At 42.2% G+C, this 26,423-nt stretch overlaps 2 protein-coding genes across 2 annotated transcripts in view; one reads left to right on the top strand and one right to left on the bottom strand.

Annotated features, from left to right (window-relative positions):
• KEL (Kell metallo-endopeptidase (Kell blood group)) overlaps window positions 1-26,423 on the top strand; it is a 167,016-nt gene that overhangs the window by 46,339 nt on the left and 94,254 nt on the right. The window lies entirely within an intron of this gene.
• PIP (prolactin induced protein) lies at window positions 6,709-11,364 on the bottom strand. Its single transcript, XM_032483551.1, has 4 exons — window positions 11,210-11,364; window positions 9,205-9,310; window positions 7,270-7,384; window positions 6,709-6,946 (listed from the first exon to the last, which is right to left on the bottom strand). Exons 1-4 carry the CDS (start codon window positions 11,302-11,304, stop codon window positions 6,822-6,824), a joined length of 441 nt encoding a protein of 146 aa, XP_032339442.1. The 5' UTR covers window positions 11,305-11,364; the 3' UTR covers window positions 6,709-6,821.

Genomic DNA, 26,423 nt, shown 5'->3' with positions numbered 1-26,423 from the left:
GAGTTCAAATATTGTATCAGTTCAAGTAAATAACTTAAAAATACTTTTTCTTTAAAGCTCTCTCTATTTAAATACATTTTTGTCCGTATATATAACATTTCTGGATCGGCAGCTTCTCTTTTAGAACTTTGAAAATATTAAACCATTTTCTTCTGGCTTCTGTTACTTCTCTTTTCAAATTAGTTATTATTTTTATGGTTGGCCACTTGAAGGTAAAATGGCTTTTCCCCTCTGATTATGCTTAAAATACTCTCTTTGTCTCTGGTTCTCAGTAGGCACACACTGTAATGTGCTAAACGTGATTTTCTTTACATTTCATCCTGACTCACATTTTAGTTCTTTTGCTTTTCTGATTTTATGTCTCTTGTCAGTTTTGGAAAATTCTAAACCAGTAAATCTTTAAATGTTACTTCTTTTGCATTCATTGTCACTTCTCCTTCTGAGACACTTATTATAAACATTCTACCTCTCTTCACCATATCCCATTTGTCTCTTATTTTCTTTTTTGTGTTATCTATCTTTCTTTTCTCTGTAATTCATTATAATTTTTTTTCTAATTTACTTTCAGTTTCACTAATTGTCTCCTTATATGTGTCAAAGTTGCTATTAAACCTGTTCATTGGGTTCTTAATTTCATTTATTATAATTTTATTTCTAGAATTTTCACTTGCTTCTTTTTTGGGGGCAACTTTATTTTGACATAAATTCAAAGAACAGAAAAATATAACTTGAAAAATAGAAGTCATTTATACCTCAATTTCTTCACCTCACAGCCAACAGATGGTCACAGTAATCAGTTCCTTATAAATTCTTCTGGAAGTTTCCCATGTATCCATTTTTCTTGTCCTTGACCATTCACCCTGGAATGAGTCATCACTAATCATCTCTTCTTATGAAACTATTTTTAGTCTATCAGTTATCATTAATTAATCCAGAAATCCTTGCTCCATCCCTACTGGTTTTACCTCTTGGATTTATGAAAAATTTCTCTCTCATAGTAAACTTCATATTTTAGATTTTATTTGTTTTCGTCTTTCCTGTATTTCTGACATTGCCCTTTATTAACCCAAACCAGTAAGTTGACTTGCTCTTTTCAGAGCTGCCCATTTCCAAGCGCTATTTCATGCTGCCCTTCCAAAATGAGTAAGTGCGTTTTATTACAAGAATGACTTTCAAAAACCAAATTTCCCTCATAGATTGTTCCTATTGCATCTGCTCAGTAAACTTTCCCCTGAAGTGGAAAATGTCTGGCTAAGAGATACAGGAAGCAAAATGATAACACAGGCTGATACCAGCTGTTACCAGTTCTGTAGCAGAACTATGATCTTTAAAAAATCCAATCATCTACTCATTGTTACCCATCTGTACATCTTAATTAATTCACACAGTTAAACACAAATATTTATTGGGCATCTATTATGTTTAGAAACACTTGACGGCCTTAAATTTTATTATAAAAGTATGAAAACCTATTGACTTGGCAATCATGACTAGGAAAGTAAATTACATCGTTTATTTTGGATTAACTAAAAGAAAATTCAGTTTCTTCCTTTCGCTTTGTTTTTAGAATATAGACACAGTCTCTAATTTGGGACAAGAAAATGTCAAATGCCAAAGTGTTTGAAGTTGTTTACGTATAAACAAACTGCTAGAGGTAAAGGAAGTTATACGAAGCATTTTGGGGACAGGCTCAAGTAAATCAGAAGATCTGCTCTGCCAGGAAAGCTCACTCTGAGGAAAAAAAAATCAGCATTGTGGATTTTCTCAATCTAAATATCTAAAACTAAGGCAAAGTTTCTAATAATGAGAGCAAAAATAGGCTTATCTGTATAATGGCAAAAACCAAGGGCAAAGAGAGGTCTGTGATAGTTCACGGAAAAATGCAATAATCCCACAACAGATGAGGAAATAGTTGCTTCCTGGGTTATTCGCTTTGCATGAGAATAGAAGCTATAGTGAGATAAACAGTATGGTGAATTCTTGGGAAAAAGTCATGTGGTCCAACTTCCTCCTCACTTCTGTGACACTCTTTATTACCCATCTATGACATGCAGAATAATGGATCCTTCAAGATTTCCAGGCTCTAGTCCCAGGAACCTGTGAATATGTTACCCTGCATGGAAAAAGGGACTTTGCAGATGTAATTAAGATTGTGGAACTTGAGGTGGGGAGATTATTCTGGGTTATCTGGGTGGGCCCAATTTAACCACATGAGTCCTTAAGAGCTGAGAACTATTCCTGGCTCTGTGGAGGGAGGGAGAGGCAGAGAGAGAAGGATAATATCCTGGTTCAGGTTCTAGTTCTTATATTTGTGGCTTGATGTGGTTCTGAGATGGAGGGGCCTGTGTGAATTCTGCCAACAACAGAAATGAATGAGGAAGTGGATTCTCCCCTAGATCCTCTAGAAAGGAACACAGTCCTCCTGGTGTCTTGAATTTTAGTGCAGTGAGATATGTGTTCAAGATTTGACCCACAGAACTATAAGCTAATAAATTTGTGTTATTTTAAGCCCTGCGTTTTTGAGAATTTGTTAGGGTAGCAGTAGAAAACTAAGACTACTATCTGAGTCTAATAATGTTTTAAAAAGCCCAACATCTGTGCTGAAGGAATCTCAATAGATATATCAGTAGCTATATTCCAGTGAGCTTGAAAACTGTATCTGGTGGCACATAGTATTGACTCACAGATCCATCTTCTTTCAGAGATCTGCTCACCTCTTCATTCATTGATATATAGATTCATTCATTCATTCACTCATTCAGCTCGACATTCATTGAAAACCAGATATGCTGCAGACGTGGAGCAAAGTTACCTAAGCCATGTTTCTTCTCTCAAGTGTATGTAGTATTTAGCCTTACCTAGTGAGGATCTTGATTCCAGAGTTAATTAATCTAAGTAATTAATAATATGTAACCATTATTTCTTATGGCATGGGAAGTAAGACTAAAAAGGTGGTTCCATCTTCAAGATTATACATAATTAAATAAAATTAAACAGTGAATGAGCCAGAACCTTGTCATGTTTGCATAGACGATCGATACAAATGATAGTAACGCATAGGATTAGCCAAAGAGTCCAACCACCAAATCATTTCTTTAAATGACTGGTATTATAGTTTGCTTTCCTTTTCTTTAAATTAACAGCCTCAGATTATTGCAGTTGTTGGGAAGCAACGGACTGATTGGGTTAGCATTATTTTGAACCACTTCCACAGTAATGTGGCTATACTTGGTGCAGGAATTAGACGTATTCCTAATATCTTAGGAGTATAGATCCAAGATCTGCTCTGAAAATAATGATAATTCTCAATGAGAGTCACCTGAGGATAATCATTTAGGGTACAGATTAATAGCATGTTGACTTTTCTCACCTAGAACATTGCTTGGAATATATTTGGCTTGTCTGGGAAACTTTATTTTTCCTTCAGTTCTGAATGATAACCTTGCCAGACAGAGTATTCTTGGTTCTAAGTTTTTCCTTTCAGTACTTTGAATATGTCATAACACTCCCTGTCTGTCCTGTAAAGTTTCTATTGGAAAGTCAGCTGCTAGTCTTACGGGAATTCCTCACTATGTAACTATTTGTTTTTCTCTTACTGCTTTTAAGATTCTCTCTTTAACGTTTGACATTTTAATTACAATGTGCCTTCGTGTGGACTTCTTTGGGCTCATCTTGTTTGGGATACTCTGTTTCCTGGATTTGAATGTTTGAATATCTGTTTCCTTTGCCAGGTTAGAGAAGTTTTTAGCCATTCTTCTTTCAAATAGGTCTTCTGTCCCTTTCTCAGCTCTCTTCTCTTTCTGGGACCCCCTGTAAGGAAAATGTTAGTACATTTGAGGTTGTCCCAGAAGTCCCTTAAACTGTCTTCATTTTTGGTTTTTTTTTTCTTTTTGCTCTTCTGATTGAGGGATTTCCACTAGTCTGTCTTCCAGGTTACTAATACCTTCTGCATCATCTAATCTGCCATTGATTCCCTGTAGTGTGTTTATTTCTGTTGTTATATTCTTCAGCTCTGATTGGTTCTTTTTTATATTTTCTATCTCTTTGTTGAACTTCTCACTTTATTCTTCTAAGTTTGGTGAATGAGCAAATTTATGACCATTACTTTGAATTCTTTACCTGGAAGTTGGATCATCTTTGTTTAGTTTTGTTCTTTTCCTGAGGTTTTGTCCTGTTCTTTTATTTGGAATATATTCCTTTGTCTCCTCATTTTGCCTAACTCTCTGTGTTTGTTCCTATGTATTAGGCGATCAGCTACAATTCTTAGTCTTGAAAGAGTGGCTTTGTGTAGAAAAGTGTCCTTTGAGGCTCAGTAGCACAGTGTCCCCCTGGTCACCAGAGCCAGGCACCACTCTAGGAGCATCCCCCGTGTGGGCTGTGTGTGCCTTCCTGCTGTGGCTGAGCTGTGCTTTATTCAGGTGTGCAGGGTCTGCAGGGCTGGCCCCTGGTGTAGCTGGCTACAAGGCTTGGCAGCAACTGTTGTGGGCTGCTTTGGGGAGATGCTGGTGCCAACGGAGGATGCCTGTCAAGATTGGCAGACCAGGGGGCCACTTTGTAGGGGCTCTGTTGTTAACTGAGGGTGTCTGCTGAGTATGGTGGGATGGATGACTGCCTTAGAGGACCTCTGGTGCCAGCTGAGGGTACCCGTCTGTGCTGGAGGTGCAGGGCGTCACTTTGGAGGGGCTCTGGTGCTGGCCAAGGATGCTTTCTGGGATTGGTGGGGCACAGGCCTGCTTTGGAGGGTCTCCAGCATTGGCTGAGGGTGCCTGCTGGAACTGTCAGGGTGGCCAGCTGCTTTGGAGGGGCTCTGGTGCAGGTCTGAAGTGGCTGCCAGGTCTTGCAGGGGTTACCTTGGAGGGGCTCTGCTGCTGGCTGAAGATGCCGGCTGGGACTGGTGTGGTCGGAGGGCTGTTCTGGAGGAGCGCCAGCTCTGCTGAGTCTGCTGGTGAGCCCAGGGTGGGGCAAAGCAGTGCTAGTCAGTTAGATGGCAAGAGTCAGAAACGTGCCATCAGTGCTGGGCCGGCCAGGTAGAGTGTGAGGTACAAAAAACAAACACAAACAAAAAGATGGTCAAAGTGGTGCCTGCCGGCTTCTCTGGACCCAGAGAAAGTTCCAGCAGATCCCCGCTGCTCTGGCACATGCCTTAAAAATTAGTCAAGGAATCTCCTTCAGGTACGACCCAGGAGCTGTTCAAGCTGCTGCTTCTGCACTAGGACTTGGAGGGGAGTGAGTTTTGGCAGGTGCCCTTTAAGAGCAGATTCTCAGTTTCCCACAGCCCTCTGTCTCTCCCAGGCATCAGCACAACTGGTTTCAAAGCCAGATGCTAGGGGAGCTTATCTTCCTGGCACAGGTCCCCTGTGCTGGGGAGCCTGATGCGGTGTCTGAAGCTCTTGCTCCATGGGTAAGACCTCCCAGGCTGTGATAGCCTTTCCGCCTACGGGTCCGCAGGGCGGGGGGAGAGGGTCCCAGCCAGACTGCGTCTCCGCCGCTCCTATCCATCTCAGTGTGGCTTTTCCCTTTTATCTTTAGTTGTGGAAAATCTTTTCTGCTAGTCTTCAGGTCGTTCTCAGAGATGGTTTCTTTATATGTAGTAATTTCGGTGTGTCCCTGGGAGAAGCGAGCCCAACCTTCCTACCTTGCCGTCTGTCCTGCTCCCTGAGTTCACATTTTACATATAAATGAGATGTGATATTTTTCTTTCTCTGTCTGACTTATTTCACTTAGTATAATGCCTTCAAGTTTCTTCTTTGTTGTTGCAAATGGCAGGATTTCCTTCTTTCTCATGACTAATATTCATATATATATGTGTATATATATATATATGGCTTGTGGTTGTTTTTAATAGGGCATGTGATAAAGCATGTAAATAAAAATATTTAGCTCATTTTTCACACACGTTAAGCATATAATCATTGAATCATGGCTACTATTCGAATTAATGTATCAAGTGATCTTTCTCAATGATTGTGTTTCCCTGCTCTGGACTTGGATACGCATTTAGGATCAGAGGATATGGTCCTACGTTCTTGTCCGGAGACACTGATTTTGTTCCCGTCTCCTTGTCAGCATCCTTTCCAGCCTTCCTGGCTTGCCCTGAATGCCTGCCCAATATCAGAGTGCTTACCTGCCCTGAACTTGTGTTGCTGTTTCATGGTTTGGGCTCTTGGCAGCTGCAATTCTATCTGCCCAAATGCCCTCTGCCCACTTTGTGCCCCTTGTCTCAGGAAGCGCTCTCTGGCCCTCTTTGGTGGAGCACCTCTGGGCCGCTTCTGCTTTTCAGCTTCTTATGCCTCCCATGCAGCACAATGTGCCCAAACATCACTTAGTCCATCATTTTTCACTGGTTGAAAAGAAGCAACTGAATAGAATAGAATACTGTTGTTTATTCCGGGGACCCTCGGACTCAGACTCGGCCCCTGACTCTGCTGTGCGCAGGGTGACTCCCATCTCCTGGGATCTGGAGGACCAGGGAGTCGGGAACCTTGGGTGCTATCCAGGCTCTGCCCCTCGATTGCTGTGAACTTTAGGGCCACCCTATCTGGGAGAGTGACCCCTCTCTTCTCTGTTTCTTCTTCTCTCCCTCCTTATGGACAGTGAGAACCCATAAACTGAGTAAAGGCCCTCTGGAAGAACAAAGTTCTAAAGATTCTGGCTATTCTGAGGCTCCTCTGGGTTAGATTTTGGAGGGAAGACATAGCAGAACACAGAGAAGCTGATGAGAAGTTTATTTTACAGACCATAGCAGATACCCCAGCCAACTTTCCTTGGAGGAAACCACCTGGGCGGGGGTGGATGCCAAGAGACAAAGACTTCCATTAAAATCAGCCAATGGTCAAGGTCTTAGTGACAGAAAAGCGGTTTGCTTCAATGGGTATCACCGCCTTATCCTGGGGGCAGATATTCAGTACTCGAACAACATCGATCACTGTTGTTATTTTTGCGGTGCCTAAAAGAGACAAGGAAGGACAAAGATCATCTCTGGTAACACCCTAACTCCCAATTCCCTAACTTTTCTACTAGAATCGGGCACCTCCCCAGTGAGGTTCAGTTTCCCCAAATCATTTGCAAAGATACCTCCTTTAGTAGCTTTCCTCACAAACCCCTCACCCTTTGAACCTGGGCATAGTCCCTGTGTTCTCTGCACCTCTGCTTCCCTCCCTCCCCCTCTGCATGTCCACCCTGAGCTTCTGATTCAGATCTGGAGCCGCATTTCTTTCTGGTTTCCCTCCCTGGTGGATAATTCTTCCTTTGGATGACTCCTATACTTACTGTTGGCTTGAAAGTCCCAGTAGAAGGTTCTTGGATAATCTTCACAGAGGCAGCTGGTGTATTGATAGTTAAAAGCACCTTCAATCGAAACGTTGCTTTTGAGGTAAGATTTAATCTGGGGGGAGAGGATCCAGTGTTAGACTGGGGATGGAGAAGGGAGAGAAAGACAAGAAAGGGTGGAGGAGGAGGAAGACATCCTTAGTGGGTGAAAAGTGGGGTTGGAGGTGGGCCAGAGACAAAGGGGGTCCTCTTCTGGAGTATCATTTTGGGAGCTTAGGTCTAGGTCAGAAATTTTCTGTCATTGTGTCCTCGAATTCCTGCTTTAGCAGGGTGGGTCTGGGGCTTGGGAGGGAAGAGGTCACAGGGCCCGGGGAGCTCATCCCGGGGTGGGGGTTCATCTGGGGAGCCGGGGAGCAGAGTGCCTTGGTTCCCCAGCCAGGGCTTTAAGGAACTGGCCTGTGATCACAGCCTGGCTGCTTGGGTGTGAAAGACAACGCCAGGCTGTATTGCCAGACCGTGACCAAACCCCAGCTGAACTCCTCTTAACCTTTGTGATTTTTGGTAATTAGTAGGTAGATTTTAAAAAGATCTCTATTTTATTGTACTAGCATTGTTCTTAAAACATAGTCTTATTAATCACAGCAGCACAGCATTACATCTCATGTTGCTTTGTTGATTCAACACATTTTTTTACACCTGTCACTTTCTCGGGAGTGAAAATAGGCTTTTCTTATCTATCACCACCAGAAACTACCATTATCACAAAACTTTTACGCCCACGTTCTCATTCCTTTTTTCATCTGTGGTTATGACAAACAAAACACAAAATTGAAAAATTGTGATTCTCCCTCCCACCCCAAATTAACATACATAGTTCATATTCTTGGACTGTAAACAGAAAACCTTGACAAAGCAGCTGTGTTATTCTTTGCTCAGTGATCAGAAATCTTCCTCTTACAGGTGTGGGGCCATTTCTAGAACGTAGTTTAATCAATAGCAATCCTCATGCTTCCAATTTTGTTTTTTGTTTAGTCGTTGTCTTTAAATATCATTTAAGTTAGGAAGCTCATGCTGTAGGAAGAGGAGGTGGGAGAGATGCGTGGGTCTTGGCCCTGGAACCGGGGTGGCCAACAAGGGGCAGATCGTGTGTCTGGGACAGTATCTGAGATGTGCAGAAGGACACACTCTTCCCGGGGGGAGAGTTTCCGTGGGTTCAGTCCGCACGGGTCCCTTTCCACGTGGCCCAGAGCAGTCAGACAAGAGCGAGTCTTATGTACATTATTATTTGAGATCTGATCTAGGTCAGGGTTGGGCCTCCCTCCCACAACTGCTGAACTGGAAGAAAGGGAGGAGGAGAGTGTGGTTTCCTTATCAGAGAGGGGAGGCTGGAACAAGGGTCAGCTTCTGATGACAGAGCCAAAAAGCAGAGGATGAGTCAGGTAAGAGCCAGCACTGTTGGGAGCTTCCAGAAGAGGAGTTTCACGGTCTGCCCGTATCTCTTCTCCCCACCTGCCTCCACCTGCTGGAGAGGGTTGCGGTTTTTCATTCTGAGAACCCTTCTCCCTTCACCTCAAACACTTATCCCCAGTACCCTGGAGGAACTCTTACGAATCCTGCCCCAGCTCTTACACTTTTTCTCTCTTCTCCCTCTTAACTGTGCTTTTCTCGTCACCCATCCTTCCTTCTCCTCCCTCCTGACACTTCTCCGGATCAGGGTTCCTTCGTCTGTAAAATGAGAATAGTAGTCAGCCCTGAGCTCCCACGATCCTCCTGAGGCTCCAGGGGCACATGTGAGAATTGGGAATATGAGGATTGGGATTCATTGAACTGTAAATTATAATACGCAGTGTTAAAGTGAGAGGTTCACCTCACTGTACTCGTAATTAAGAAATTAAAGATTTCTTTCAAGTTTGGGTCTCCCAGGCCTCTACTTACCACCATACATTCTCTGAATTGTGTGGCAGCTCTAAGAATCACAGTGACCTCTTCATTTGCCGTTGCCTTTTTGGGCAGCTCCACATCCATTATTATCGCCTTTCGACTGGTTTTGGGAAGAGAGAAGCAGGGCAAAGATCAGAGATCAGTTCACAGGACAGAGGGGTGGCAATGAGCAGGGCGGAGGGAGCACAGGGGGTGGACGGGGAAGAAGAGGACGGAGGCGGATCAGCTACTGAGCATCAGAATCTCCTGAACTTTTGATTTTAGGTACTTCGGTACAGATTCGTTTTGCTTAGTAAAGCAACTTGGATTCTTTATTTAAAACTGAGCATTTTCTTTCCTTCCATTGATAAAAAATAAAGAAAAAGAAGAAAAGTACAATACCATACATCATTTCCTAATAAAATCTTACAGGTTCTGCTGATTGTCCACTGAGTGGGAGGGCTCAAGTCATCATTAGTAGAAAATTTCATATCAACAGAATCACATTAAACCATAAACATCTCAGTGGACTGGAGGAGTCCTAGGACCATTCTTGAAGATCCTCCTCCTTTGGTTCCTGGTGGTGCCTAGGAATTTGTATTTCTTTAACTCTGTGGGGATTTGGACACATGGCCACATTTGAGAACTTTAGATACCACTCTCCATTCAGGCCACGCATCACAATCTGGTAGGAAAAGGCAATGGAGGCAAAGAGCAGAGCCAAATGTTCCTCTTCAGTGAAGACTGGGTTTAGGACCAGGGGAGTAGTTTTCTCTTTCCCAGGAACTCCTGGCAAAACTCCTTTGGGTGGGACAGGAGGGAACTCAGTTTCTTAACTTCTAGTGCTTAAAGCACCTGAGATTTCAGAGAGATTCCCTCTCTTGTGCCAGTTGCTTTGGTGCTCAGTGCACAGGGAAGGGGTGTGAAGACGTAAGTGCCTTCGAAATTCATCCCATATGTAAATGCGTTTGGGACTGATGGGATGACCAGTTTAGCTGGAGTGACTGATCATCCCAGTTTGCCCAGAAGTGAGGAGCTTCCTGGGATGAGGGGCTTTCAGTGTTAAAACCAAGAATTTCCATGATAAATTGGGGTAGCTGGTCACCCTAATTAGCACAGTTTATTTCAACAACTTGCTGCCCTTCAGGGCTAAGTAGAGTGATACCTGTATCCGAACCTGTCCCGACTCAGTGTTTCTTGGGGCACCTGTCTCAGTTATACCAGCTTGTCAGAACCCTGGATGGTTTCTTCCAGGGCAGGATATCTGGTCACCCTACGACGGAGTACCACCAGAATCACAGTCCAGAAACCCAGCATTCCAAACCCTGTTCCTATAGAGGAAACTCCCTAAGTGGTCCTGCTCTTCCCTAGACTCTGGCTTCCTTCCTACTTCATTTTGCTTTCCTCAGTTTTCCTGCTTTTGTCAAACATCTTCCCTTGATGAGCTAGCTTCTGAACCTGTGCTCCCAGGTCCCAGTGTTTGTAGGGGCGAGTGGTCCTTGACTTCATCTTTGGGCTGCAGGATAGGAAGGATGTCTAAGCTGCTGGATTAGCTCAACCTCAGACCATGGGGCCAAGGATCAGTGACCATGGCCTCTAATCCTTCACTGAGTCCTGCCAAAGCTATTGTTTAAACTCACAGACCTGCTAACCTTCTGTTCTTGAGGGAAAGGTGTGAGAAGGTGAAGTTTGCAGAGCAGAAGTCTAACAAAGGTGTTGATTATGTACAGAGTGTGGATCAAAGCTTTAGAGCAAGACTAATTGTTAATCACAGCCTATATGTACACTGGGAGCCTTATTTCCACGGGCAATGTAGAGGCACCTGGTAGAAGTATGAGGGGCATTGATGGTGCTTCCTAAGAGGAGAGAAGTAGGACTCGGCATGGGGTTCATGACAGCTCCTGGGACTAGAGTTCTGGGAAGCTAAAGTTTTCAAGAAGAAATAGGCAGATTTCTAGGCTAGGAGAGGAGCCCTCCTTGAAAGATTTTTTTTTTTTGTGAAAAGAAAGGCTTGGCTTACGTGTCTTCCTGAGCTTCATTGGTCCCCAGCTGCAGGCAGAGAATCAGGAGCAGGGCAGCAGGGCTGGCCCTGAGCAGGAGATGGAGACAGCGCATGCTGGAGGAGGCAGAATGTGACGGCGTCCTAGAGAAGTCGGATCCTAGGTGCTTAGCACACTCTTTATACGCAGATCAAGGAAGTGGGAGAGCTGCCAAGCAGATCCACGTTGTCAATCACGCAATTACCCTTTCCACTCGGTCTTTCCTTGTTGAGCTAAAGTTTGTTTTCCTATGGAAAAAGTCAATATTCAGCTAGGGTGTTAGTCTGAGAGAGGAGTTAGTTTAGCCCTCCTCATTTTGTCACTATAGGAGTTTCTCAGAATGGCCAGGACCTCAAAAGATACACCAGCTCTTCCCTAGTTTACAGAAATGTTTTTCCTCCTCATCATTATATGCCTGTCTATCCTGCTATATGTAGCCTTAGCTTCAGTCACTGATCCCTTCTTTGGAGCCAAAGAACCAGCTGTGGTAGCACATTTGAGGTCACAGCTCTAGGACACGTTTGCTTGATCTCCTTATAGTAAATTCAAGAAGGCATATTGTTCAAATGATTTCTTAGAGAGCTAGGGTGATCAGGGCTTCCCCAAGGGCCACCGCCAATCATTTGGGGGCAGAACTAGAGACGGGCTGCTCTGAATGATGGAAAAGTGAGGCCATAGTACTGGGTGACATGAAGATGTTTGTGATTGTTGAGTCCTTCTTAACTTCAGGGGTAATGACAGTGACCTACAGATGCCCAAGATCGCCAGCTACCTCAGAGTCCCCAGTGCAGGGCAATATTCTAACCCTAGACAATTCCTCTAAATAGCTGGCATTCCCAAATCAGACACCTTGGCACCAAAGATTCTGCTTATGTCATATAGCCACTTTCTTGTACTTGTCTTACAGCACAAGGTGCATAGGAAGACCCACAATGGGAAGGATTCTCTCCATTAGAACAGAACCCAAACAGTATCCAGGAGCTTTCTCTAGCCTTGGAATGAGAGGATTCTCTTCCTGTGGATGAGAGGGAGACTGGCTCTTGCTGACACTGGCATTGTTATACTTTTGTATTCAATTAAATCTATTCTTTAATCTATGATATATGACACTGTGGAATTTGTTCCTATCCTTTGCGTGACAGATGGCAGCGCAGGAAGATTCTCTCTGGCATGAAAGTGAAAACCAGAGTTCTGGGAGTTACCTATGTGTATTTCTACAGCCAGATTTCAAACTAAAGTCTAAATATATGCCTCTGTTTCTGAATGTATCCTTGTAAATTACTCTGCTTGCTCATTCTACTCCTGTATTTCCCTGCTCATTCCTGTGAACTTGACATTGTTTATGCTATTCCTCACTTAGGATTTCAGCTATTATTGTGATCCCATGTGATCCCATATTTTCTTCTTTATTTCCGTTCCATGTACTCAAATACAATGGTTCATTCCACCTCACCCTGGCCACAGTGGACCTCCTTTATAGATGTTCTCCAACATTGTAATTTTCTTCACACTCGCTCCTTACTTGATAATTTCCTTCAGACGGACATACTAGCTGAGATCAATGAAGAAGTAAGGCAAAAGAATCCAGGAAGTGTCCATGTGGGAAAATCAAGGAGGAGCCCTTTCCTGAGGTTTAATTCCCTTTGAAGGCACTGTTCCATCCTTGAGGACTTAACCTCCTCCATACTCCCAACAAGGACAGTGCTCCAAAAGGGGCAGCTGACCATGGGTTGAGAGAAATTATTGAATCTACATTCTCCTTCCCATAGACCAACAGGAAACTACAATATTTAGAACCTTCAGTGCACATGACAAATCTTACATCCTATGCAGGTCATGGCTAGTTCAGTGGTTTATTTTTGTATGTCAACCTGGCTAAACCTTGGTACCTAGTTTTCAGTTAAATGCCAGTCTAGATGTCACTATGAAGGTATTTTTAAATCAATAGACATTGAGTAAAGCTGATTACCCTCCATATTGTGGGTGGGTCTCATCCAATCAGTTGAAAGCCTTAAGAGAAAGGACTGCTGTCCCACAAGGAAGAGGAAACTGCCTCCAGAATGCCTTCAGACCTGATCTGCAACACGAACTCTTCCCTGGGTCTTCAGTGTGCTGGCCTGCCCTGCAACTTTTGAGCTGGTCAGTCTCTACAATTACATGAGTCAATTCCTTAAGAAATCTCTCTCTTTATATGTATATATACACACCCGATTGGTTCTGTTTCTCTTTTGAGAACCCTAATACAGCTGGTGCTTGGAAAGGAACAATACGTGTTGAGAGGGTCGGAATTCATACTGGTTAAAAGTATATTTGAAACCTTGGGGTGAAATCAGGTTCTAAACCCATGACACAGGAGACATTTCACATGGGAAGGGCAGACGAGGAGCAGAGAAGATACATTGTGTAGGCACATCGTGCTGAATTCTCAGTGCCATTTCGCTGGGCTTCAGGATGTTTCAGTGTCACTTAAATATGTGGTGAAGTCCTGAGATATAAGACAGATTATTGCCTATTGAACATAATTTTGAAAGGTACTGCATAATGATATTTACCTCTATTTTCATTAAAAAAATTTTTTTTTAAGTGATAGTGATAGTCACATCTTGGTCAAAGATGTCATGAAAAATGATGGCCACGGAATAATGGAACATGGTGAGGATGGCTTAAGGGCCAGTGTGAATGACCATAATCTGCCTTTCACTCCATCAGGTATGTTTGATTACAGGGCTCCTGGCTATGTTAGCCTGATTTGAATGTTTACAGACAATTGGTTAGTAATTCTGATTTAAACAACAATGTATATTTATCTTAGAAAGTGATGTGGTTTGAGAGCCATTAAGCCAGTTAATCATCACAATCTCGTTTTCTCAGCACCCAAACTGCATGGAAGATCAGGGCAGAGATGAACAATACCAGGCAAACCTTGCAGCAGTGTGTTACCTTATACATTTTCACTGGATTTAGCTTAAAATCAGGAACTGGGCAAATACATCAGGCAAAAGTCCATATGTCCCAACTCTGGTCCACAGTTGACACAGAGGTATTAGTATTCATGGGGCTGAAAATATCTGAAAAGATCAATATTTCATGGGCAAGATAGAATCTAAGTAGCTACCGCAGTTCTGCAGATGGTATGTATGAGTGTTTTCAAAATGTTATTTATGACAAAAGTTTTAGGATACATTATCTTCGTCCCCATGTTCTTGCTTAGAAAACCAATCTAGCAGATGGCTCCTAAAGGGAAAAAAATGAAACCAAAATTGTCATGTCCTTTAAGTAATGACCAAGTCTAGTAGGTTTAAGAAACCGGATAGAGGTCAATAAAATCAGATTGTAAACAACTCAGGAGGCTGGTAGCAGATGTGCTCAGGTGCACAGGGAAAGGATTAAGGATTCGGGAGAAGCTTGCCACAGGCTAAATTTGCAAAGAGAAAGGTAACCCAGGGCCTGACAGGATTCATGAAAAAGGAAGTTAAGGGGTGACCAAAAAAGGGGGTTATAGAAGTCAACACACATTGAGCACATACTATGTGCATGGCATTGTGCTAAATAGCTCACATATATTAACCCACTTAATTGTCACAACAACCCCATGAAGTTTCTAGTTTTATCCCATTTTACAAATAGCAGATAAATAAATTGAGCCCAAGTCACACAGCCAGCAGCTGGTGGAGCCAACTTTAGATCCAGATTGTCTGGACTCTGAAAGCTTTGTTTTGTAATATTGAGAACCTCTTTCAGGAACAGAATACAAACTTACCAGTAGGAAATGCAGGCCCTTGAAAGAGGCTGTCAGTGAGGGGTCCTGAGTCTTCACATCGTTAACTTTGTTGTGAGATCAGCTTTGGGTGGAGCCAGAATTTGAACACAGGCCATCTGTTTCTAAAACCTGGGCTTTTAATGATTCTACTGCCTATTGGTGAGTCCAAGGCCCCAGTGAGGCCTCCCAGATACTAACAGGGGGGCCTAGAGAGGGGAAATGCAGACCCACCATCGCATACGTTTTGCCTTCTCTGACGGATCATTCTAGGGTGTTTCTCCACAAAGGTGAACAATCTGAGCATTCATCCTGTCCGTCTCTCTACCCATCATCCCCCTAATCCTTCAGATAATCCATTCAACAAATATGGATTAAGCACCTATCATCACAGAGAGGTTTAGGTTCTGGGCGTGCAGAGATGGGCAGGACAGAGTATAATGGGGAGGCAGTCAAAACAACACATTTAATGGGCCGTGATTGGCATTGTCATAATTGTTTCTGTTTATTGAGGACTACTGAGTATTTTGCAGGGTTAAATGTTGCCAGCAGCCTTGGGACCTATTTCTGTCTGTCCATACATTTTCAAAAGCATCCAAACACAACATACCTGAGAACAATGAACTACGAATTTGATTAAAAAGTTTTAAATAATATCATAGATCTTGACTGCAGTTACTCTCTTAGAGGGGATGGAGAATTTCTATACATTATATTCCATGGGCTCCTTTCTTAATGTCTTCCTCCATCCCCACATTTCTCTCTTATTGATGGTTTCTAGAGATTTCCCCTTGTTCCTCACCTGTGTTGTGTGCCCCCCACCATGGTGCTTCCTTGTTTTTATCGCCTTTTTGTACACTGAGCACTTTGACTTATGAGCCTCCCTCCCACTGTGAAAGACCTCAGAAGTAGAGTTCAGTTCTCTTTGTCTCCTTTCTCATGAGAATCACATACCCTGGAATTACCTGTACATAGCTTTTTCAAATACCAAAAACAACAGGAAGAACAAATACTTACTGAGCATTTCCTGTCAGACTCTATTCTAAGTGCTGAACATAATTAATTCACCTATTCCTTAAACAATCATATAATTTAAGTATTATCCCCATTTCATGGATGAGGAGTTTGAGGTCTAGAGAAACAAAGTAAATTGCTCAAGGTTGCAGAGTTAGTAACTGACGGCATGGGGGTTCAGAATTAAGTTGTCTGATACCAGAGTCTAAGTCCGTAAGCACATTTACTCTCTCTTAGTTTAACAACATTACAGTTGAGGAAAGGAAACTCAACAGAATTTCAATAACTTGTTCAAGACATACACCCAACAATTAAAAAGGTGATATTCAAACGAAGACAGAAGCAAACCCAGAGTTGATATTCATAATGATTATATTGCCTTCTAATTAATAAAAGCACAAGTACTATAGAACTTGCACAAAGAACATTTAACTCATACTGAGGATGTAATTAATTACCAGAGGAGGCTGCATCCCAGTTGAGTTTTGAAATGTTGCACTGTGAATCAAAACCAGCCTGAGATAAGTGTGTGTGTGTGTGTGTGTGTGTGTGTGTGTGTGTGTGTCTGTGTCTGTGTGTCTGTGTGTGTCTGTGTTTTAGCAACAGTAATGCTAACTGCCTTAAAACCTATCAAGTGGTGAGAGAGGGCAGGAGTATGGACTATATTATTAAAAACTCTGTCATCTTTTAAAAAATTTTTATTTATTTGTTTATTTAATTTTTATTGAAGTATAGTTGGTTTCCAATATTGTGTTAGTTTCAGGTGTATAAGTGTTAATTTTAGGCATACAAATCAGATATATATATGTATATGTATATTATGTATATTTCAGATTCTTTTCCATCATAGGTTATTACAAGATATTGAATATGGTTCCCTGTGGTATACAGTAGGTGCTTGTTGTTTATCTATTTATAGATATGTTGTTTATTTATATAGTAGTGTGTATCTGTTAATCCCAAACTCCTAATTTATCCCTCCCCCTGCCCCTTTCTCCTTTGGTAACCATAAATTTGTTTCGTATGTCTGAGTCTGTTTCTGGTTTGTAAATAATTTCATTTTGTATCATTTTTTAATGATTCCACATATAAGTGATATCATATAATATTTGCCTTTGTCTGACTTACTTCACTTAATATGACAATCTCTGGGTTCATCCATGTTGCTGCAGATGGCATTATTTCATTCTTATCTATGGCTGAGCAATATTCCATTGTAGATACACACCACATCTTTTTTATCCAGTCATCTGTTCATGGCCACTTAGATTGGTTCCATGGCTTGGCTGTTGTAAATAGTGCTGCTGTGAACATTGGAGTGAGTGTATCTTTTCATATTAGAGTTTTCATCTTTTCCAGATATATGCCCAGGAGTGGGATTGCTGGATCATATGGTATGTCTATTTTTGGTTTTTTTAAGAAATCTCCATACTGTTTTCCGTAGTGGCTGTACCAATTTACATTCCCACCAACAGTTTAGGAGGGTTCTCTTTTTTCCACATCCTCTCCAGCATTTATTATTTGTAGGCTCTTTGATGATAGCCTTTCTGACTGGTGTGAGGTGTTCTCTGTAGTTTTGATTTGCATTTCTCTGATATTAGCGATGTTGAGCATCTTTTCATGTGACTGTTGGCCATCTATGTGTCTTCTTTGGAGAAATATCTATTTAGGTCTCCTGACCATTTTTTGATTGAGTTTTTTTGATATTGAATTGTATAAGCTGTTTGTATATTTTGGAAATTAACCCCCTGTCAGTTACATCATTTGCAAATATTTCTCCCATTCTGTAGGTTGTCTTTTCATTTTGCTTATGGTTTCCTTCGTTGTGAAAAAGCTTTTAAATTTGATTAGGTCTCATTTTTTTTTTCTTTTATTTCTTTTGCCGTGGGGGACTAATCTAAGAAAATATTGCTATGATTTACGTGAGAAAATGCTTTGCCTGTTTTCTGTTCTAGGAGTTTTGTGGTGTCATGTCTTATGCTTAGGTCTTTAAACCATTTTGAGTGTATTTTTGTGAATGGTGTGAAGGGATGTTCTAATTTCATTGATTTGTATGAGGCTGTCCAGCTTTCCCAACACAACTTGCTGAAGAGACTATCTTTTCTCCATTGTATATTGTTGCCTTCTTTGTTGAAGATTAGTTGACTGTAGTAGCTATATGGGTTTATTTCTGGAGTCTATTCTGTTCCATTGATCTATTTGTCTATTTTTGTACCAATACCATGCTGTTTTGATTACTGTAGTTTTGTAGTATTGTCTGATGTCTGGGTGGGTTATGTCTCCAGCTTTGTCCCTTTTCCTCAAGGTTGCTTTGGAAATTCTGAGTCTTTGATGGTTTTATATAAATTTTAGGATTATTTATTCTGGTTCTATAAAAAATGTCATGGGTAATTTGATAGGGATCACATAAAATCTGTAGTTTGCCTTGAGTAGTATGGCCAAATTAACAATATTAATTCTTCTAATCCAAGAGCATGGGATATTTTTCCATTTCTTTACCTTTCATATTAAATAGTCAAAAATGGTACTTATTACTATTTTTAATGGGAGCTCATAATTTCATTATCTAGATGTACCATAATTTTCATAAAGGAAGTATATCAGGGAATTTATCTCAAGTTGGAACCAGATATTATGGCAAAATGTCTTTTGGAGCTTTTCTTAGATTTGAGTGGGTGGCCAAATATTTAATAGTGGTTGATATTACAGGATCCCAACTGGGGAGGAGTTTTGAGGCCTGAATAATGTGGAGAAGTCCCTAGGTGACAAAATCAGGAATACTTGCTTATATGTCAGTAGAAATTTGTGCTTCTGTGAATATTTTATTAGAATTTACAGGATTTCTTCTTGTAGATTTCCTAGGAGAAGATAGGCCATTATTCTCAATGTAGCTTGACCCACACAGTTTTATTCATTCCACACAGCTGTTGACTAAGTCCAGGAACTATTTTGCTTCAAGGATTTATATTTCCTTGCAGAGGGGCATTGACATTTCAGGACACTCCGTGTTTGGTTCTGTGTAAGAACAAGGTACCATCCCACCCCACGGATTGAGTATGCCACCTGTTTCCTCTTCAGTTATTAGGAAGCAGTTTAAACTGCCAAATGTTGGATTTAAATTTGTGATGATTATCTTCTCGGCTTCTCTTTGGAATAATGATAGCTCTCCTTCAGATTTTGTTCCTATTGGGTTAGTGATGCAAGAGTTGGAAGGATTTAGTGATGCAAGTGTCCTCATGCTGCTCCTTGCCAGATGCCATAGTCTTTGCTTGGCTGACATTGTCCTCTCTCTGGGCCATTACACTTACTTATATTATTTGGCAATCTTCAAATTCCTCTTGAATTGTTTTTTTTTTTCATCCTCTCCAAAAGATACAGTATTTCAAAGTTGATGTTACTAGACATTCTTATAATTAAAGCCACATTTTTAAGCACCCATATATTCTAGTGCCCAAGGGGAGAAAACTGTATTCCTCACATTGAGTTATATAAGGTATCATGTTCATGGAAGAATAAAAACTTTAGAGCTACATTCTTTATAGAGATGGAAACCTGGAAAGTTCCTGGTTGGGTGATTCTAGAGAAGAAGGTTAAAGTATAAATGGATCATGGAGGGGAGTCAAATTAGAAAGATTTAGGGTTCAGGAAGGAAGACGTCTGGATGGCTCAGGTCCAGAAGAACCCAAGTTTGGCACACTCTGCAGCCCAGAGTAGAAGCTGTTGAATACTATGGCCAGTAGGCCAGTGTTGGGCTAATTGTATCTTTAAAAATAAAACAGATTGCTGGACTCCATACCCATAGATTTTGATTCAGAAATTTTATCAAATGACATTTGATATTTGTATATAACCCTGTAGGAGACTCTAATGTACCATCAGTGATGTAGATAACCTGAAATATATAGAGTCAAGGGCCATATTCTTAAGGAGTAGAAGTCTGAATGAAGCCTGAAAGTTAAAAAGATAAGCAGAAAGATGGATATTTCACTACATGATCTAAAACAAACCTAAAGATATTATAACCCTGCACTGAGGTTCAATCCATTCTCCCCGATGATAGTTCTTACAGAGTTTTTAGTTACGGATTTAGGCTGAAGCTCTAATGAGGTTGGAGTTTTAGAATTAAGTAGACTGCAGTTTCTCAAATCTCCGGTAAATGAGATCTGAGTGAGCAGTTAATATAAAATCAGCAATGAGGCCCATCTTAGAGATCTGAATCAAAATCTGTGGTGATGCAGGGTTTTGGCATTTTAAAATTTAGATTATTTTACTTCTGTTTCAAATATACATATTGCTTGTTAAGGAAACAGTTTGACATGATATCTGCATGATTTTAATGACCTTGGGGTAAGCTATGTGGAAGCAAGACTGAGAGATGCACGTACCTTATACAGAATCTGTGTTCCAAACAACCCAAGCTTCTGAATGTCCTGAACATGGTTTGTTGTCACCTTTGACAGCATTCTTTTGTAATCCACATCCAATCCAATCTACCAGTAAATTCTGTGGTCTCTACCTTAATCTGTGTTATCACTTATATGCTGAATCTTTTTAAAAAAAAGGCCACAAATGAACTTATTTACAAAGCAGAGACAGAATTACAGACATAGAAAACAAACTTATTGTTACCAGAGGGGAAACGGGGCAGGGAGGGGTAAATTGGGAGTTCAGGATTTGCAGATACTAACTACTATATATAAAATAGATAAACAACAGGATCCTACTGTATGGCACAGGGAACTATATTCAATACTTTGTAATGGCCTATAATGAAAAAGAATATGAAAAGGAATATATACATTTGTATAAATGAATCACTATGCTGTACATCAGAAACTTACACAACATTGTAAATTGACTATACTTCAGTTAAAAAAAAAATCTAGAATGCTATCTCCAATGCCACCACTTTAGTCAAGCCCTAAGCCCCCTGTCGCTTGGAGAACCGTAATATTTTCTAATTGTTCTCCTTGCTTCTGCCTTTGCCCTCATGTATTCCATTCCATGGATCGCAGCTAGAGTGTGATCCTTAAAAAAAAAAAAAAAATCAGATTTTGAACTACCCCTTCAAACAACAACAACAAATAGCAACAAAACTCTTCCTGGTGGCTTTCCATCATGTGTAGAACAAATTTCAATTCCCCTCCCCTGTCATGGCCTAGGAAGCCCTAGGAGACCTGATCACTACTGAGTTTTCTAATTTCAGTAACTGTCACTGTTCACTTCCTTATTCTGCTTCATTTGTCCTGTTCTTCTTGCTCTTCTTTGAACAAACCCAGGTGAACTCTTGCCTCGGGGCCTTCACACTGCATGGTAACCTCTCCCTTGGGTGTATGAATGGCTGGTTCACTCTGCTCACATGTTTACTTTCAGGGAGACCTTCCTTCGTAGCCTTGTTTCAGTGATCACTTCCAGACTCCTCACCCTTTGCCTTGCTTTGTTTTTCTCCGGAGCACTTATTACCTAGCGTATTACTATGTATTTCTTTATGATTTGTCCCTTCAAATAAGATACAAGTCTTAGGGGGCAAGGAATTTCTTTCTCTCATTTCATGCTTTTGCAGAAGGCATCGAACAGCAACTGTCAAATAACAGACAATCTTGAAAATTCCACGTAATCCCGCAGCTTTTTGGCATCTCCTGGGGGTGTTTGCTGAGAACTTCATACACCCTGCCATTCAGATCCCTCTGGGCTGGGAAGCAGCCTTCCCAAGCATTTATTCATACTAAAGGAAGAGAACAGTGAGAAGAAATTGAGGCCTAAGGGAGACTGTCATGTGCAAAAACAAGAAAACCTTGAAGTTTCCTACCCTCCCAGCCTGGCCTGCCCGGAAGAATGGAACCTTCCATTAATCCTGTTCAAGGGACTGGTTCTCCACCTTTGGTAGGTACCTTGTTTCATGTTCACTCCTCTACCCTCTTCCCTCCTAGCATCTGGCTCTTTCCAGGCATCTTGGGGCAGCAACCTTGGAACAGAGGTTTCATTGTCTAGAAACTGGTGAAGCAGCTTGTTCTATGTCGTATCTCTTCGCCATTTCCCCCTCGCCCAGCAACCAGGGGGTCAGAGAGCCAGATGGAGGAGCGAGGCTCTCTGGTTCCAGACTCCACTCCTTTTGGGAGGTGTGAGCATTCCTCCCCTTTCTTAGATCTACGCAGTAAGCTTACATTTCTAAAGGATTTGTTCAAACTTTCAGTTCCAAAAGTGTGCTGGCCCTCCCATGTGCCGTGGGAGTCTTTCCCTGGGGACCTCCATGGTTCCTGATGAGTTCATTGTGTGTGGAGCAGAGAGCAGATAGGGGACCGAGGTGAGGACTGAGACGGAGCTGGAGGCAGATGGAGGAAGGAAGGGGCTGTGGTTCATTTTCATCGAGGAAACCGAGTCTCTGGGACTGAGCTGGGGGTGGGGCGTGATTTCTGCCTCCATTATCCAAACCCGGCAGAGAGAGGATTTCAGAGCAGGGTATCTCAGAGGTACAGATAGCTTCATATCCCTCTGGAATGGGAAAGAGACATGTTCCAGCCCCTTTTTAACAACGAGGTAGAAGACGCCAGTGTGTTTTTGAGCTGGGAGTCTGGGAGGAGATGGAGGAGGAGAGCCTATCTGGCCTTGGACTCAGAGCTACAGCACGCAGTTTAAAGGTAGCTACTAAGGAAGGATGAGGAAGAAGAGAGGGCTTCTGTTCCCTCTTAAGATTCTAAGCCAGGAGGTTATCTGAAAATACACACACACGCACACTGCACACGCACACCACACACACACACACAGAGTTGCTGTCCCGCAGCCAACACGCACACACATGTAATCACACACAGCCATACTTGTACACAGTCCCACTTACAGTCACATCCACACACACCCACACACAGCCACACTCCCACAGTTAGACACACACAGTCATATACACAATCACACACACAGTCATACCCCCCAGTCACACCCCCAGAGTCACCCCCCAACACACACACACACACACACACACACAGGGAGTTGGGCTATTCTGTCGGGGAAAAAGGGATGATCCTTTCCTTACGTATTAGCACGAGCTTGGCATTTTCATATGGTTATACCTTTGTCTCACAAAACCCCCTAGGAAATATGTATTATTAAACCAGCGTTGCAAGTTAATTTACCTAAGGCGATACAGGTAGTAAGTGGCCAGACTAATCTAATGTCTGGATCTCTCTGATTGCAAAAGCCGCCCTCTCATTACACCGTGCTTCCCCTCACAGTTAAAAATTACGGTTCAATCTTTGTGGACCACCCTCTGCTCCTAGAATTCAGGACTCGCATCTAACACAGCAGCTCAGCTAAGCCCGGGAGGATAAGCAGGCTTGTTCTGTGGCTTCTGAAGGGATGGGAGGAGGCGGTAGTTTGGGTTTCTTCAGACCAGCTGGCAGGTGTTCCCAACACACCCTCTTAACCTTTCGGGGTGCCCTTTTAGACAGAGTCTCCTACAGGAAAAATCAACAGGATCTGCCCAGTGGCTCCTGTCAGGGACATGTCTCCAGGGCAGGGGACAGGCTGTTCTTCCTGGTTTTGCACACTATGTAATGTCCTTGTGTCAGAGGTTAGTTTAATCCACATGCCTTCCCTCTCTGGCCATTTTAACCACTTCAGTCACAGTAAACAATTGCTGTTCCCGACTTTCCATTTGCCAGCCTGGCACTGCCCGGACCCAGGCCCCATGCCCTCTCACCCAACCCTGTCTTCTGCCTTGTGGAATCTGCAGGGACTGGACTCCAGACACTTTCCCCGGTTAAGTCTTTGGGGCTCTGGGTGTATGGGCGAAAACTTGCTGATAGACACACCCCTGCTTCCGGCAGGGAGCAGGAGCTCGGTCCATCTTGGTTGCACACAGAGAGAGCTTCCCACACTTCCCTAAAAACGTCTGCTTCTCAGCCCTGGACACATTTTGAAAGAATTTAGAGAGACGATTGATATGAGAGCTATGGCATTTCTGCCCAGTTTCAGTCATTCCACCCCGTTGAGTGTGGCCAGTCCATCCTGTTTTGCCCGGAACGTTCTCAGTTTTGGCACTGAAAGTGTTTTGTCCTGGGAAAACCCCTTGCTCAAGGGCAAACCGTGGGAAACCTCACTCCCTCTTCTGTCGCAGCTTCTGGCTCACTATGTCCTTCAGCTCTTAGGATAATTTCCAAGGACCTCAGTCGGCTAAAAATACGATGGTGCCAGGGAAGCGCTAAAATAACCACCCCAGAATTGCTGTCTTCCTCTGGGACACAGCCCTTTACCGCTCTGTCAGAGCCTTTGCTGCCATGGCCTTTCAGCTCAAACGGAAGAACTGGCCCCACTCATTTGCTTTCCTTCTCTCTGTGAAATGAACCCACCCCCCCCCCCAACGAAACACCATGGCAAAATGAGAAGGACCACTCTATTATTAAGGCTCCCTCTTCTTTTCTGTCTCTTTCCTCCCAACTCCATAGACAAAGACTTTTAAAAATTTGTATTGATGGACATCTTCTTTATTTATAAACTTTCCCCTGCTTCAGATATTACTTTGGTGCTGAAATATCTCAATGTCCAGCCCTGACTTCATTACTGAGTTCCTGACACTCATTCCAATTCCATCTAGACATGTCATTAACTCTTTAACTCAGTGTACCCCAAACATTATCTACTCAAATAATCTCTTCCTCTTGTTGCCAATGCCATTTCCACAGTCTACCTGGAAGGAAAACCAGGGACTCCTCTTTGTGTAGAAAGATGGATCAGTCAGTCATTAACTAACTTGGAAACCTTCCTTGATCTTCACCCACCCTTCTTGCATGTCCTTCTTGGTCATGTTAGTTCACACCCACAACACTTTTCGCTTCAATTACTGTAATATCTTGTTACTGTTGTCTCTATATTCTATTTCCTCCAATTCAAATAATCTTAAAAACTATTATCTAAATCAGTCTTTATAAAGGGATGCTCTGATTGGGCCACTTCATTGCTCAAAAATTTGCACAACTCTCTTGCCTACCGAGGTGTGTGAAAAATCCCTCGGTCTGTCACTGAAGACCTTCTACCATCTCACCAACTAACATTTACAGGCTCACCTAGTGCCCTCAACGTATAGACCTTATGCTTCCTGGCCACAGCGAGCTTTCCACTGATTCCGAAAGAGGCCCTGCTAACAGAGCTTTGCTAATATTTGCACCTCCCCATGATGCTTTTGCGTATTTCTCATTTCCACCTGCGTGTCACCTGTACTCCTTGAGGTGTGTTTCACATCCTTCTAATCATTTTAAATTGTTGTCATAACACACATTTTCAACCCTCACTGTTTTGAATCTGCCTTTCGTATGGAACCTACTTCCCTTTGCCTTGCATTATAGTCATCTGCCTACTTGTGTTCATGTTCTGGTGAAGCATAAAGTTCTCAGAGGTCTCACTTCTGCAACACGTGGCGGTGCTTTGCCTGTCACAGGTAGGCAATAAGAAGCTGATCTGTTGAGTAGTGAGAGGTGGGTGGCATTCAGAAAGGTGGAGAGAACAGAAGGGATCTGCGTGGTGGAATGTTTAAGATGTGACCAAAGTTTGTGGGCACAGGAGGAAAGATAACTTACCTTGAATATAGTGAGAAGAGCACAGGGTTTGCTAGTGTGGCCAGAGCAAAGGATTTCTGAATGGGAATTTGGGGAGACAAATGTTAAAAAGCAAATTGGAGCCGTATGATAGCAGGCTGCTTCAGGCCCACGCCGGTCAGTTTGAGGGCAACCATCTGCCATGCTGTGATGCAGGACATTCCATTCAAACTCTGTGACAGTTCCCTCCTTGAAATTAGCCAAAACTAGATTTCCGATATATCGAGTGAGGAATAGGCAGTTTTTGGATGTCATTAGTCTACTGTGGGCCATTGTTTTATGCTCTGTCCCTTGCAGGAACAGTATATGATTATTTGCCCTTTCCTCGACCTTGGATTCTGTGGCCAGGAACTAATGACCGGCTAAGTTGCAAGCTTAATACTGATCACTCAGTTACAGATGCTTCTAAATACCCCTGCATGTTAGTAGCCAGCCAGAGTCAAGCATAGTTAGAATACGCTCCCGAAATGTAAGACAAGTAAAAAATGTTTTAAAATCAAAGTAAAACATATACATGTTTAAAAAATCAAATAGTATTAGAAGACCTGTACTGAAAACCTTAGGTCCCCACCCTTTTCCCTCCCACATATCCTATCCTGTTTCACAGAGAAGACCAGTTTTAATTTTTCGGATAATTATTTCCTCACCTCTTCATGATAAGCTCATCCTGCTATTGATTGATTTATCACTTTAGATATTTTTGTTCACTTTCTCTTATGATAGGTGTGGATTTAACTCTTTTAGATCTCACTTCTTCCTCTCACTCTCCCTAAAATTATTACTCTTTTACTTAAGTCAGTTTTCAGTGACTATATCATCATTTTTATGAAAACTTCC

This window comes from Camelus ferus, chromosome 7 (assembly GCF_009834535.1).
Source record: "Camelus ferus isolate YT-003-E chromosome 7, BCGSAC_Cfer_1.0, whole genome shotgun sequence".
Taxonomy (NCBI): domain Eukaryota; kingdom Metazoa; phylum Chordata; class Mammalia; order Artiodactyla; family Camelidae; genus Camelus; species Camelus ferus.
Note: the sequence above shows the minus strand (reverse complement) of the source record. Positions and strands in the feature narration are given on the sequence as shown.